Source organism: Ipomoea nil, unplaced genomic scaffold (genome assembly GCF_001879475.1).
Source record: "Ipomoea nil cultivar Tokyo-kokei standard unplaced genomic scaffold, Asagao_1.1 scaffold1673, whole genome shotgun sequence".
NCBI classification, from domain to species: domain Eukaryota; kingdom Viridiplantae; phylum Streptophyta; class Magnoliopsida; order Solanales; family Convolvulaceae; genus Ipomoea; species Ipomoea nil.
The window spans coordinates 40,001-52,500 of record NW_017618101.1 but is presented as its reverse complement, the minus strand read 5'-3'; the positions used below and the strand labels follow the sequence as shown (position 1 = coordinate 52,500).

The window sequence follows — 12,500 nt, the reverse complement described above, 5'->3', positions numbered from 1 at the left end:
TTACGGTATCTTTTAACACTGAGGCTGTATCATATATGTTTAGATTAATATCACTGAATTCATGCAGACAAAAAGAGAAAGACATTAGAACAAGGAGAATCATCAAAGCCAAAACAACAACGGAAACAACTAGCATTGGCATTCCGTGATAGAATGGAAACAGAAATACAAGAGCAAGTTACTGGTGACAGCTCTGATAATGAGGTTCAAGATGAAGAAACAGAGCTAAAGATACGGCCACTGCCCACACAGCTAATGAGACCAATTGAATCACTGACCAGATCCCAACGCAGAAGTGTAGAAGAAATTGGGCTAGGAAGGATACTTGATCTCAACATCACCAACCTGCCAAGGAAGATGGGGATGTGGCTAGTTGAAAGCTATGACTCTAGGAGCAACACACTGAATCTACCATCTGGTGAAAGGCTCCCAATCACAGAAAATGATATTGCTGCCACCTTGGGACTGCCACTTGGAGACATAGAAATCACTAAGAGGGAATCCAAACAGGTATCTGATCTCCTAGCAGAATGGAGAAAAATCTTTGGGAAGGTTACTGGCCACATCACCCCCCATACCATGGCTGAAAAGATGCTAACATTAAAAGCTGCTGACCCTTGGTTCAAGAGGCATTTTGCACTGCTTGTCATGAGTGTGTTGGTTGAACCACAAGTTAATGGTTATGTCAACCAAAACTACATCGACAACCTTCTTAATGTACACAACATCAAGAGACTTAATTGGTGCAGAATGCTCATCAACTCACTCATTGCCAGCAAGCAGGCATGGCTTGACAGCGCTGATGGGAGATATGGAGGCCCAATTGTTTTCCTAACGGTAAATAGCCCCCCAACCATACTTGTAATTATTTACTCATCATTATATTAATACTCTAAACTACCAAGTGCAGGTATTCTATGTTGACCGTGTTGTTCTATACCGGAGGACTATCCCACGGAGCTTCCCTGCAATGGCGAATTGGACATTTAAGTTGCTCCGTCAACGACAGCAAACTGAGATCAAATCTGGAGGCTTTGGGTATGGGCGGGTTGATGTTGCCTTGCCAGTTCAGAGCACACCATGCAGTGACCGGAACCCCAGCATAGGACAGTCTGATGTACCACCACAACCACCATCATGTGAAGAAGATGCACCACTTCCCCATGGATTACAGGTATACATAACACTTTGAACAGACTCATGGGGTATTTTGTTTGTGCATACTTCTGTATATATTGGTGTGTTTATACTACATGAGTTTTTTTTTTTTTTTTTTTTTCTGGTGCTTTACTTATTGTTGACTGATCATAACTTACTGGTGCATATACAGGAGTTTATTGATGAGGTTACTACCAACACAAGGACGATTGCAAAGAGTTTACTGAGGATTTCAAGACTGATTGAAAATGCACCTGCAATGGTATTGGAGCATGACACCTTCAAGCAGATGTTTGAGTCTGCTAGACAGATGCTTGGATTTAAAGCGCAAGAAGATGGACAAATGACATTTACCCAGCAAGAGGATGCCTATTGGAGTGACCCAGAGTTCTTGAAAGCGGTTGATGAAATCGTCCGTGCAGTAAACAAGAGGACATTTCTAAATCATATGCCAACTTTCAGCTTGGGATTGTCACAAGAGGGAACAAGTAGAGACACGCCAACTATGAATGCTAATGCACAAGACTACCAGGACAATGATGAAGCTCAGAAAATGAAGACGTCCAATTGGATGGGCTAGATGGTCAAACAACAGAGAAAGCTCAAGAAGACACCGAGAACATAACCAAGGCCGCCAATCAAGAATGTGTGCAAGAAGCTGAACAAGTGAACATAAATGATGAGGTAAGATCATTCTAAAAGTTGGTGTGTTATTGATATATGTTGGTGCATTCTATAATAATGTTGGTGTATAAATATCTTACAGATCACACCAGTAGGACAAGGCCAGGAGGCCCCTGGTTCAGATCCACCACACCCACCACAACCAGCAGACAAGGGCAAAGGACCAGCTAGAGTAAACAGCCCAATTAGACCAAGACCATCCTCATACGTACTTGATCTGGACCAACCAATATCTCCAACAGAAGAAGCAATCAGGAAATGGGTATTGGACAACCCTAACCCAGATCTGTAAGCACAACACATTCTAAAAGTTGGTGTGTTATTGATATATGTTGGTGCATTCTATAATAATGTTGGTGTATAAATATCTTATATTAATTGATGCATTATTTGATAAGAGTTGGTGTGTTTATGTTATATAATGTGTGCTTCCACACATTGGGTGATGGGGGCCCTATTAGTATAAAAGTGGTGGTGTGTTATGCATATGTTAATAGTGCATATTTGGTATGTGTTTGGTTGTTCACATCAAATGATTTGTTAACTGATTGTGGTGTGTAACTAATATCTCTTTGGTGTATTTATTGATTATTGTGGAATATTACTAGCTTTGGTACTTATAATATACATTATTCTTGCATTTTATTTATATTATCTTCTGTATATGTATTACAAGGACACAAGAACTATTCAAGTATGACGGAAGAGTAATCTACTGGAAAGATATGCTGACAATGAAGCCAGATACAAATATTGCAGTCTCTATAATTGATGCTTGGTCAGTTATACTCAACATTCGTGAATCAGAGAGGGGTTGTACAAAATTCATTGCTTCAACATGGTCAACTGTAAGTGAACAAAAATGCAAAACTAACTTCATCTTTAAAAAGCTTAAACTTCTAACAAAAATACCATTGAACTTTTGCAGCTATACACAGTTGTGGACCCACAAGGAGATGAGGATGTGAGGTTTGGAAGATTCAAAGCAAAGTACCTTGAGGACAAGACCATAGCGGCAGACGTTATGTGGCACAAAATTCTATATGTAAGATAGTAATATATTATATTCACTGCTTTATATTTTGCTTACTACTTGAGTTTTGTCTTTAAACATTGGTTGGTGCATTCTAGTAGTTACTTGTGTGTAGTGTATTACTATACATACTTTAGTGTATATTGTGGCTCATGTTGGTGTATTTTGTTGCTATATCAGTTTCTGTTTCCAATAGTGGCATCCAACCACTACTACCTGATGTCTATTAGCCCGCTGATGGAAAGGTACGACATCATTGACAACTCATCAGTGACTGTGAAGAAGGAAAACAAGTATGGATATGTGATTGCGAATCTGGTAACACACGAAACCCTAAATGATTATGTATTTTTGATATACAAAGACAACGGAATACAAATATTTGTATGCAATTACTTGATGCAGCAAAACACTACAAGAAAAATGCACATAGACAACACTAGAAAGACAACAGTTTTTAAGAAAAGTGTTGTCTTTTGTATAAAAGACAACAGTTTCGTCCAAAACCGTTGTCTTTGATGCAACACTTTTGTCAAAGACAACGGTTTTTACTTAACCGTTGTTATAAGTGTGTTGTCTTTGTGCATTTTGTGAAAAGACAACATCACAACGACAACGGTTTTTTAAAACCGTTGTCTATGTGCGTTTTTTTTAAAAATAAGACAACGGTATTTTTAATTGTTGTCGTTGGTGTGTTGTCTTTAAGCGCAATGGAATACACAACACTAGAAAGACAACGGTTGTTTAAAACCGTTGTCTTTGTGCGCTCTTTTTTTTAAAAAAAGACAACGGTTTTATTTAACCGTTGTCGTTGGTTTGTTGTCGTTAAGCGCACTTGAATACACAACACTAAAACGACAACGATTTTATATAACCGTTGTCTTTGCATGTTCTTTATTTGTTTAAGACAACGGTTTTATTTAACCGTTGTCTTTTTGGTATGTTGTCTTTTAGTGTATTTGAATACACAACACTACAAAGACAACGGTTTTAAAACCGTTGTCGTTGCGCATCATTATTTAACAGGCATATAAAATAAAAACAAGGATGTTAACAACAAGAGTCGAACCTATGACCTCAAACTTAACAAGTAAACAATCTAACCAACTAAGCAACACAAACTTTTACATTTAAAGGTGCAACATCTGGTATATAACTGGGTTGCTTCTGTGTTGTTTGTGAAAACCAAGACAACAATTTTAGAAAATAGTTGAAAAATTCCCCCTAAGAAGAATAGAACCTAAGACCTCTACCACAATAAACTAAGCTAAACCCACCAAGCCACAACAACACTTGTGTACTTAAGGGCAACATCTAGTATATTACCAAAATAGTTCTATTTTCGTTCATATTTAAATATAAAATTATTCACCAAAATTTCAAAGTAAATTCATTAAAATTTTATTTTCAATTATATTACAATTAAGACCAATCTATGAATTCAAAAAAAATAATAATAATTATCAAGTATAAAAAACAATATGGGGTGGTGTTCATAATGGTGCGATATGGTGTGTAGGGGTTAAGGGCGGTATATATGATAGGGGCTGGGGTTGGTAATCAACTATTCCGACTAGCGCATGACTAACAAGGTTAGCTATATGTTGGTAATTGACCCTTACGGCTAGCGTATGACTAACAAGCTAAAGTTAGCTATATGTTGGTAATCGACCCTTCCGGCTAGCGCATGACTAACAAGCTAGGTTGAAATTGTTGGTAATCGACCCCTCTGGCATGCCTGGGACACGTTGAGAATGGATATGAAAGAGTAGTTGATCGATGCTGTACAGTTTGCTATATCCCATTTATTTTGCCGCGATCTTAATTAGCTCTATGTTCATAATTACCAAACTATATATTCATAATTTTTGAATTGAAATGCATATTCATAATGATTGAATAACTCTGATCTATATTCACAATTACAGAACTTTGTGTTTATAATTTGCGATGTTCATATTCCCAAGTGTTGATAACTATACATTTTAGAAATTATGAATCAACAATACAGAAATTATGTATTTGCCGTATAGAAATTATGAATTTACTGTATATAGAAATTATTAATCTATACAACTGTATTTAAATTAGAAATATACTGTATAGAAATTATGAATCTACATTATAGAAATCTATGAATCTCGTGTTCTGTACCTACACTACAAGAAAAACAGTTTTTAGTGACAAAATGTATTATTTGCATAGTTTTTGTGAGGGTTAAAAATTACTCTAGCTAAAAGTTTATGATTTAGTGACGAAATTTTAATTTTATATTTATTTTAAAAATATACCCTCACTATTAATATGAAAAATGTTGTTACTCTCACTATTGATGTTTGCAAATTATTTCACTAAAATTTAATTCCCACCAAAATTTGTTTTTAGGCGCCATCTTGAACATAATTTTACAAGCAACTTTCTTACTAAGTAGGTGCAAATGTGCAATAGTTAGGACCAAATTTGGGAATTTCTCAATACTAAAATGAATGAAAATTCTCCAAAAAATGGCGCAATTACTTGAAAATATATACACGACGATTCTCTGTTCTCTCCAGTTTGCTTTGCACTCATCCCTCAAGTAACCCTAACTCCCTCTGTCGTTCCCGACCGCAACAATAGCACAACGGTGTTCTCTCTATCCTCCATCTCCGTTGTCTTGAAGCTCGACGACGACAACAACTTCTTGGGCTATAGTGGCAACAGATTAGGCGACGACATCAGTAACTTCTTCTTGCTTGGGCGACGGCGGTGGCAGTCTCTTCTTGCTTGGCAACGGCGATGACGTACGGTGGAAAATAGGTTATTCTTGCAGGTTTGGTTTTCATTCTTCTTATTGAGTGTGATTTTCCCATTCTCAAGGTTAGGGTTTACCTTGTATTGTACCATGATTGATGCATTTTATTGGGTAAACATTGGATGTTTCAGTCTGTGCAGTCTTCGTGTAGCTCTTGCATTGTGTATTAGGTGGTTTGCTATAGCCTCCTTTTTGCCAGGAAGAACAGACAATGATATAAAGAACTTTTGGAAATTGCATTTACGGAAGCAGGGAAGTGTTCCCAACCATCAAAACTATTGATTGTTTGATGAAATTTTACTAGTCACCACAGCTGTGTTTAAGATTTTAGATTTGGTTAATAGTGTAGTTCTGAGTTATGATTAAATTGAGCTGAATTCAAGTTCTGTGGTTGGCTTTCATAGTGCTTTTTGGTAGAGGGATTCCCTGGCCAAGTCTCAAATCTACTTTAGTTAATGTACAGAGAAAAATATTGAGTTGCAAGTGAAATTATAAGACTTAGCTTGCCTTTAATATTGGAGAGATTAGTTTATTAGCAGTTGAACACTAACTAGGTTGCTAAAATTGATTTCATTAGTAGGCAAAATCACATTTCTGTCTTTTCTTTTTCTTTGGTGGGTTCTTTCTACACTTAATATGTAAATTATGTTCCATGTTCACTTTAGCACATCTGAATCATCTTACTGTGGCTCATCTGAATGATCTTACTGTGGCTCTATTAGTAGTGTGAACGACTCTAAACATTTTTGGTTATGGTGACCTATTTTTAGTTGGCAAGTGTTCTTTCTTCCTGATCATATGATAATAATTTTAACTTTAATTTTTGTTTTTGAATTGATGTTTAATTGTATTATGTAAAATGGTAACTAAGCCATCATGAAGTCTGATCCGGAATACCTGATTTGGAATTACAAAGACCAAAAGTCTGAACTCTCTATGAAGATCAAGGAGTTGCAGGTGAGGTTGGATTCTCAACTCCCATAGTGTTCTGTAGGCAGAGTCATAGCTTGTGTGTTCTTGTTTGGCTTCCATCCCACTTCTTCTATTACCTTAACTTATTTCAGTTCCCAAACAATCCCCTTCTTTTCTTTGATTTTAATTTTATTTAGCCTTCCATCCATATTTTTCTCCCTTCGGTTTGGTGTGCATATGTTGAAGGGAAATTTGAGTTCATTTCATAAAACAATAGCAAGTTCATCATCTGGTTTGATGGATCTTTTATTGTTTCTTCTTAACAATCAATTTGTTTTGCATCTGATTTCCCATCTCCACTTCTGGCAATTGTTATGCATATTTCTTTTTTAAGTTCACCATCAAATGTTTTTTTCATTTGTCCTATTAATTTCCTATTAGTAATAATTCCAACTTTTCACTATCATTTCCTCCAAAATGTCTTCATTTATTACTGTAGATACATTAATAATAGTTATGTATATTTGTTAGTTCAAGTACAGAACTTATAAACAATGTTTATTAGGTGGATCATGGTCTACACAACTGTGTGGACCATGCATAGTGTAATTCTTTTAATGCATAAATGTACATTATTTTTATATATAGGATATATTATTTTTATTATACATAATGTTCATGCTGAGTACTTTTTAATATACATAAGAAAGCGGGCAAGGAAGTCAAAAAGCTTGAGTTGAACTCCTCAAGTATGCCTAAGTCATTATGGCTACTTTACTGTTATTACAAGCGTGCACTTGGGAATGGAGAGAGTTTACAAATATTGCTAGATAATAATGTCTTCGGGGAAGAATGTACTCTCTTTGTGCACGACGAAGATGTTACTCCTTTTTGTCAATTGATGCCAATATCGTACACGTGTATTGCTGTCTACATATGGTATGATTTAATATATATTTCGAGTCAATTTGATAACTTATCACTTCTATGCTTTGTTCTTCTAATTCAGTTTCCGTTCCAATGTTAGGTATTTGTATAACAAGATGATGGAAGAGAACAAGCTTGAAAAATTCAGATTTATGCAGCCAAGTGTTGTAGGGCATCTGCCAACGAAAAGAACAGATACAAATTTTCTAGAAAATCAATTGGAAAAGAGGGCACGAGCTTTAGCAAACAGACTGCTGGACATTCCAAGTGATGCAACACTTTTGGTGCCATGTAATATAGGGTAAGAATGGTTACAATTTACTTTCAATTGCATATATTGTGTTGATGTAATATATAATTATGTGTTTGTGTGTGCATAGCTTCCATTGGATTCTGACAGTTATCAACATCACTAAGGACTTAGGGAACTCATTATCTTGTTATGAACAGCTTGAGTATGAATGTGGTGAGAGTAAGAGGGCAGTTTCATTTCATTGCAAATTATTTATATCTATACTAATTTATTGGGGAGTGCATTTGTATTGCTTTTTCAAGTGTCTTTCTTTACTTGTTGGCTACACTTGTTATGATTCTCTTTAGGGAACTCATTATCTTGTTATGAACAGCTTGAGTATGAATGTGGTGAGAGTAAGAGGGAAGTTTCATTTCATTGCAAATTACTTATATCTATACTAATTTATTTTCTTACTTTTTACATGTAGTTTCAACAAGTTGATTATGACAAAGAAGTTATTGATCTGGTGCGATATGAATGGGCCGATATTCTATCAAGTCATATAGAGTAGGTATGATTTGGTCATTCGAACGTTGTGATCATCTAGACTTGAATTGGTTCGGGGAATTGTTTTTTGTGTAGTAGTATTATGACTTGAATGATAATTAGAATTGGTCATGGAAGTCTTTTGACTTGTTATTTTGAACCTTATTAGCTTGTGCACAATTATGTAACTACACTTTGCAACATATGGTGAATGGATAAATTGCTTTTTTTATACGATTATAATTTAAGCAGGTGAAAAACAGTTAAAAACCGTTGTCTATTTTACAATAGACAACAGTTAGAAACCGTTGACTTTTCAACAAAAGACAACGGTTTATGGGTGTTTCAACAACACCCAATAGACAACGGTTTATAACTGTTGTCTTTTAAAGAAAAGACAACAGTTAAAAACCGTTGTCTATGTACGTGACTTTTAACAACACTGGTTTCAACAACGCTTAATAGACAACGGTTAAAAAACCGTTGTCGTTGGTAGAAAAGACAACGGTTATTAACCGTTGTCTATTGCGTGACTTTTAACAACACCGGTTTCAACAACACTTAATAGACAACGATTAAAAAACCGTTGTCGTTGGTAGAAAAGACAACGGTTAATAACCGTTGTCTATTGTGTGACTTTTAACAACACCGGTTTCAACAACACTAAATAGACAACGGTTAAAAAATCGTTGTCGTTGGTAGAAAAGACAACGGTTAATAACCGTTGTCTATTGCGTGACTTTTAACAACACCGGTTTCAACAACACTTAATAGACAACGGTTAAAAAACCGTTGTCGTTGGTAGAAAAGACAACGGTTAATAACCGTTGTCTATTGCGTGACTTTTAACAACACCGGTTTCAACAACACTTAATAGACAACGGTTAAAAAACCGTTGTCGTTGGTAGAAAAGACAACGGTTAAAAAACCGTTGTCTATGCGCAGGACCTACAACAACACCGGCTTCAACAACAGAAAGTATACCCCTACGACAACGGTTAATAACCGTTGTCTATGTGCATTTTTCTTGTAGTGAAAATTCTTTTCAAAATTCTTGTTTGATATGAAAACCACGTACAAAGCTGAGAAAGTTCAGAAACTGAAATCTAAAATAATGAAAATGCCTTGGAGAGATGCCCAGAACAAGATGGATTGTGGCATTTTTCTCATGCGCCACTTGGAGACTTTTCGAGGACAGACACAAGCAGAATGGCAATGTGGATTGCATAAGAACAACAAGGACCAATTGAACAAACTAAGAGTGCGGTACTTGGCTGCCATGATCATGTCAGATGTAAACGAGCACAAAGAAAGGAACATCCAACAGGCAGCAGAGTTTGGTATTTGAAAAAGAATTTCAGGGGGCATATAGACTTTTGGATGGTTGATGTCTATATTTTTGTGGTTACTTTTAGACTAATTACTCTTTTGTGATGGCACCCAGACAATGTGAACTCACTATGTACTTTGATCAACTATAACACACAATTTGGAGCCCTACAATGCACTATATATGTGATTGAACTATAGTTTAAAAATACTCCACTTAAAAACACCATTATAAGAACTGATATGCACCACAACAAGCCGCAAAGTGTTAAAATACATGCCATTTATTTAGATTACATCACATCACTACGCGATAACCTCAAAAGACACTATTTCAAGAATTCAAATGCACCAACAACATATATAAAAATACCACATCATTCTAAATACAATAATGCACCAGATGACAAAGTAAAACACACCATTCCTAACATGTTGAAATGCACCAGTATACACTATAGAAAACACTATAAACTTGTGCTAAACGCACCATATGCTGTAATAAAATGCACAGTTTCAATTATATTGTAAAAATCCTGATTCTATGTAATGAGATAAATTGTGTGCACGACTGTAAAAACATCTAGGTCCAACAGAGAGCAAGAAAAGAAACAAAAAAAAAACAGAAACCTATCTAACCATTTAAAGGGCATGTCCTGCTATTGTGCCCGTATTCATCACAAGTGTGACATTTCCTTGATTGTTTTACACACTTACGCGCAGCTTTCTCCCTTGCACTCTTCAACCGCTTGCCACTGCCCTTGTTCTTAGCTTGGATGGGATCATACACCTCCACTGTCGACTGCTGCGACACAACTCCACAAACTGAATTAATCACGCTTTGCTTGCTGCCACCAGCCACCCCACTTCCATTCTCACTGCCGTCTTGTAAAAATAATTATCTTTGCTCACAAATAACACGTCGTAGCTGTGACAAACGTTCTATATTACCATCGGCCAATCCCACACAAGCATATATGTCAGACCACAGTATATTAGTAAGCACCCTAACATTCTCCACTTTAGAAGATTGATCAACAACTGTATCATCAATATCAAATATTGGCTTCAAACAAGCACCTTTTGTCCACCGGTCCACCAAATACCTCGAAGGAATGCTCTCAAGGCCACAATCTTTAAAAACCAAAAAAATATGCCTACACAACAACCCCATCCGCTCAAACATCTTGCAAGAACAAGTAGCAGTATAATCAGACAAAACAAGCTCCACACACCATGGCCGCTGGTCTCCATCATTTATCACATAAGACACATGACCATCACAGTTGCACAAAGAAGCCACTCGACACGAAAAGCAAGCTGCACAAATCTCTACTTGCACATCATAAAATACAGAAATGGTGTAAACATCCATTGCATGCTTTTCCAATGCCAGTGGTGTCTTCAAAACAGGAAAACAAGATTCACAATCAGCATTCATTTTTGCTTGAGTGTGACGTTGTGCACCAATAGCACTGCCAAAATGCACCAAGAACTCAACCAAACTAGAATGTCCATTAGAGAAACTGCCAAAGAAACTATTTTGAGATTCTGATCGTGAAGTTGTCCTAACCAAGCCCGACATAAACTCGTCGTGAAAATATGGAGATGCCCAAAATGTACGAGACTCAAACAAATAACGAAACCAACCATTATCACCCAAACCATATTCCTCCATAATATGACTCCATGCATCCTCAAAAGCCTTGGCGTCAAGAGATTTGTTCCAAACAATGCAATTCAACTTCCTCCGAAACACCTCATCTTTAGACAAAACCGGTCCAACCTTCTCACCAACCTTGCACATTATATGCCACATGCAAAATCTATGTTTTGATGTTCCAAACACACGAGCAACAGCAAGCTTAACAGCTGGATCTTGATCAGTGACAACACAAATAGGGTCATGACGCATGGTTTTCTTAAATTTCTCCAAAAGCCACACATATGAATCTACATCTTCCCTTGTAAGCAAACCAGCACCAAAGGTGATGGATCTCTTATGGTTATCAATTCCAGTAAATGGAACAAAAACCAAGTTATACCTACATAACGGACAACACACCAAATACTTATCACCAGCATCCTAACAAAACACACTATAAAACCTAACCATATGCACCATAATTATTTACAAAATGCACAATAAACACAAATTACTAACCTGTTAGTACGATATGTGGCATCGAATGAAACCACATCACCAAACAAAGCAAAGTTCTTCCTAGACACTGCATCAGCCCAAAAAACCCTAGAAAGTTGATCACCGTCGTCAACATCATATTCAAAATCAAAAGCCTCGCACACTTCACGCCTCTTGAAAAGCGTATCTATGAACAATTGAGCATCGCCATTTAATATGTACGCCATCAAATCACGTTTGAAATTCTTAAAATCCACACCTGTAGCACCAACACTAGAATAATCACCTACAATCGCCTTAAACAACCTATATGATCGAACAGACCCAATATTTGCCCAAAAACAACTCGCAATGAACATTTGGTGTCCAGCATCAAGACTGCGATTCACCTTTAAAAATTGCTTAACAATAATTGAACACATCAAATGCGTGTGGCGTTCCTCCAGATAATGCACACTATACAAACCATTAGACTTGAGCTTATAGACCACCTTAGCCTTACACCCAACCCTATTTGTCACCCTCCGTCTCGTGACCTTATTAGTTTTAGCATCAACTGAAATAATGTGCTTAAACCCCTCAGGACTGCATAACACATGTTTCTCCACAACAACACCATCCCTCCTCCTCCGAGTTGAGCCCTTCCTACAGTCAAAACCAGCAGCCCCAGCATATTGTTTATAAAAAGCAATGGCACCATCCAAAGAATCAAATTTTTGCCCCACGTGAGGCTTCAAAC

The 12,500-nt window shown here is 36.7% G+C and overlaps 3 protein-coding genes and 2 long non-coding RNA genes across 5 annotated transcripts in view; 4 read left to right on the top strand and 1 right to left on the bottom strand.

Annotated features, from left to right (window-relative positions):
• Nucleotides 1-1,650, top strand: part of LOC109191529 — a 2,414-nt gene extending 764 nt beyond the window's left edge. The window contains exons 2-5 of the mRNA XM_019342167.1: nt 68-837; nt 911-1,174; nt 1,331-1,579; nt 1,621-1,650. Coding sequence (XP_019197712.1) covers nt 68-837; nt 911-1,174; nt 1,331-1,579; nt 1,621-1,650 — 1,313 coding nt within the window. The remainder of the gene's footprint in view (nt 1-67; nt 838-910; nt 1,175-1,330; nt 1,580-1,620) is intronic.
• Nucleotides 1,651-1,722: 72 nt separating this feature from the next.
• On the top strand, nt 1,723-2,590 carry LOC109191538. The gene is made up of 3 exons (XR_002055939.1): nt 1,723-1,842; nt 1,925-2,130; nt 2,519-2,590. It is a non-coding gene; the product is annotated as an uncharacterized LOC109191538 (long non-coding RNA).
• A 46-nt stretch (nt 2,591-2,636) lies between these two features.
• LOC109191539 lies at nt 2,637-3,184 on the top strand. The gene is made up of 3 exons (XR_002055940.1): nt 2,637-2,690; nt 2,771-2,887; nt 3,056-3,184. It is a non-coding gene; the product is annotated as an uncharacterized LOC109191539 (long non-coding RNA).
• Nucleotides 3,185-5,833: 2,649 nt separating this feature from the next.
• On the top strand, nt 5,834-7,813 carry LOC109191528. The gene is made up of 3 exons (XM_019342166.1): nt 5,834-6,626; nt 7,288-7,520; nt 7,609-7,813. Exons 1-3 carry the CDS (start codon nt 6,546-6,548, stop codon nt 7,811-7,813), a joined length of 519 nt encoding a protein of 172 aa, XP_019197711.1. The 5' UTR covers nt 5,834-6,545.
• A 2,439-nt stretch (nt 7,814-10,252) lies between these two features.
• Nucleotides 10,253-12,500, bottom strand: part of LOC109191525 (protein FAR1-RELATED SEQUENCE 5-like) — a 2,993-nt gene continuing 745 nt past the window's right edge. Inside the window, exons 2-4 of the mRNA XM_019342165.1 lie at nt 11,783-12,500; nt 10,605-11,663; nt 10,253-10,496 (exon numbers count right to left, since the gene is read on the bottom strand). The exon at nt 11,783-12,500 is cut by the window's right edge and continues 384 nt beyond it. Of these exons, the coding sequence (XP_019197710.1) occupies nt 10,253-10,496; nt 10,605-11,663; nt 11,783-12,500 (2,021 nt within the window). The remainder of the gene's footprint in view (nt 10,497-10,604; nt 11,664-11,782) is intronic.

Bases quoted from the DNA above. Each gene is read 5' to 3' on its own strand.
- LOC109191528 (XM_019342166.1), top strand. From the start codon at position 6,546: ATGAAGTCTGATCCGGAATACCTGATTTGGAATTACAAAGACCAAAAG. The intron at 6,627-7,287 runs GTGAGGTTGGAT...AATATACATAAG, and splicing joins TGAAGATCAAGGAGTTGCAG to AAAGCGGGCAAGGAAGTCAA. The intron at 7,521-7,608 runs GTATGATTTAAT...TTCCAATGTTAG, and splicing joins TGTATTGCTGTCTACATATG to GTATTTGTATAACAAGATGA.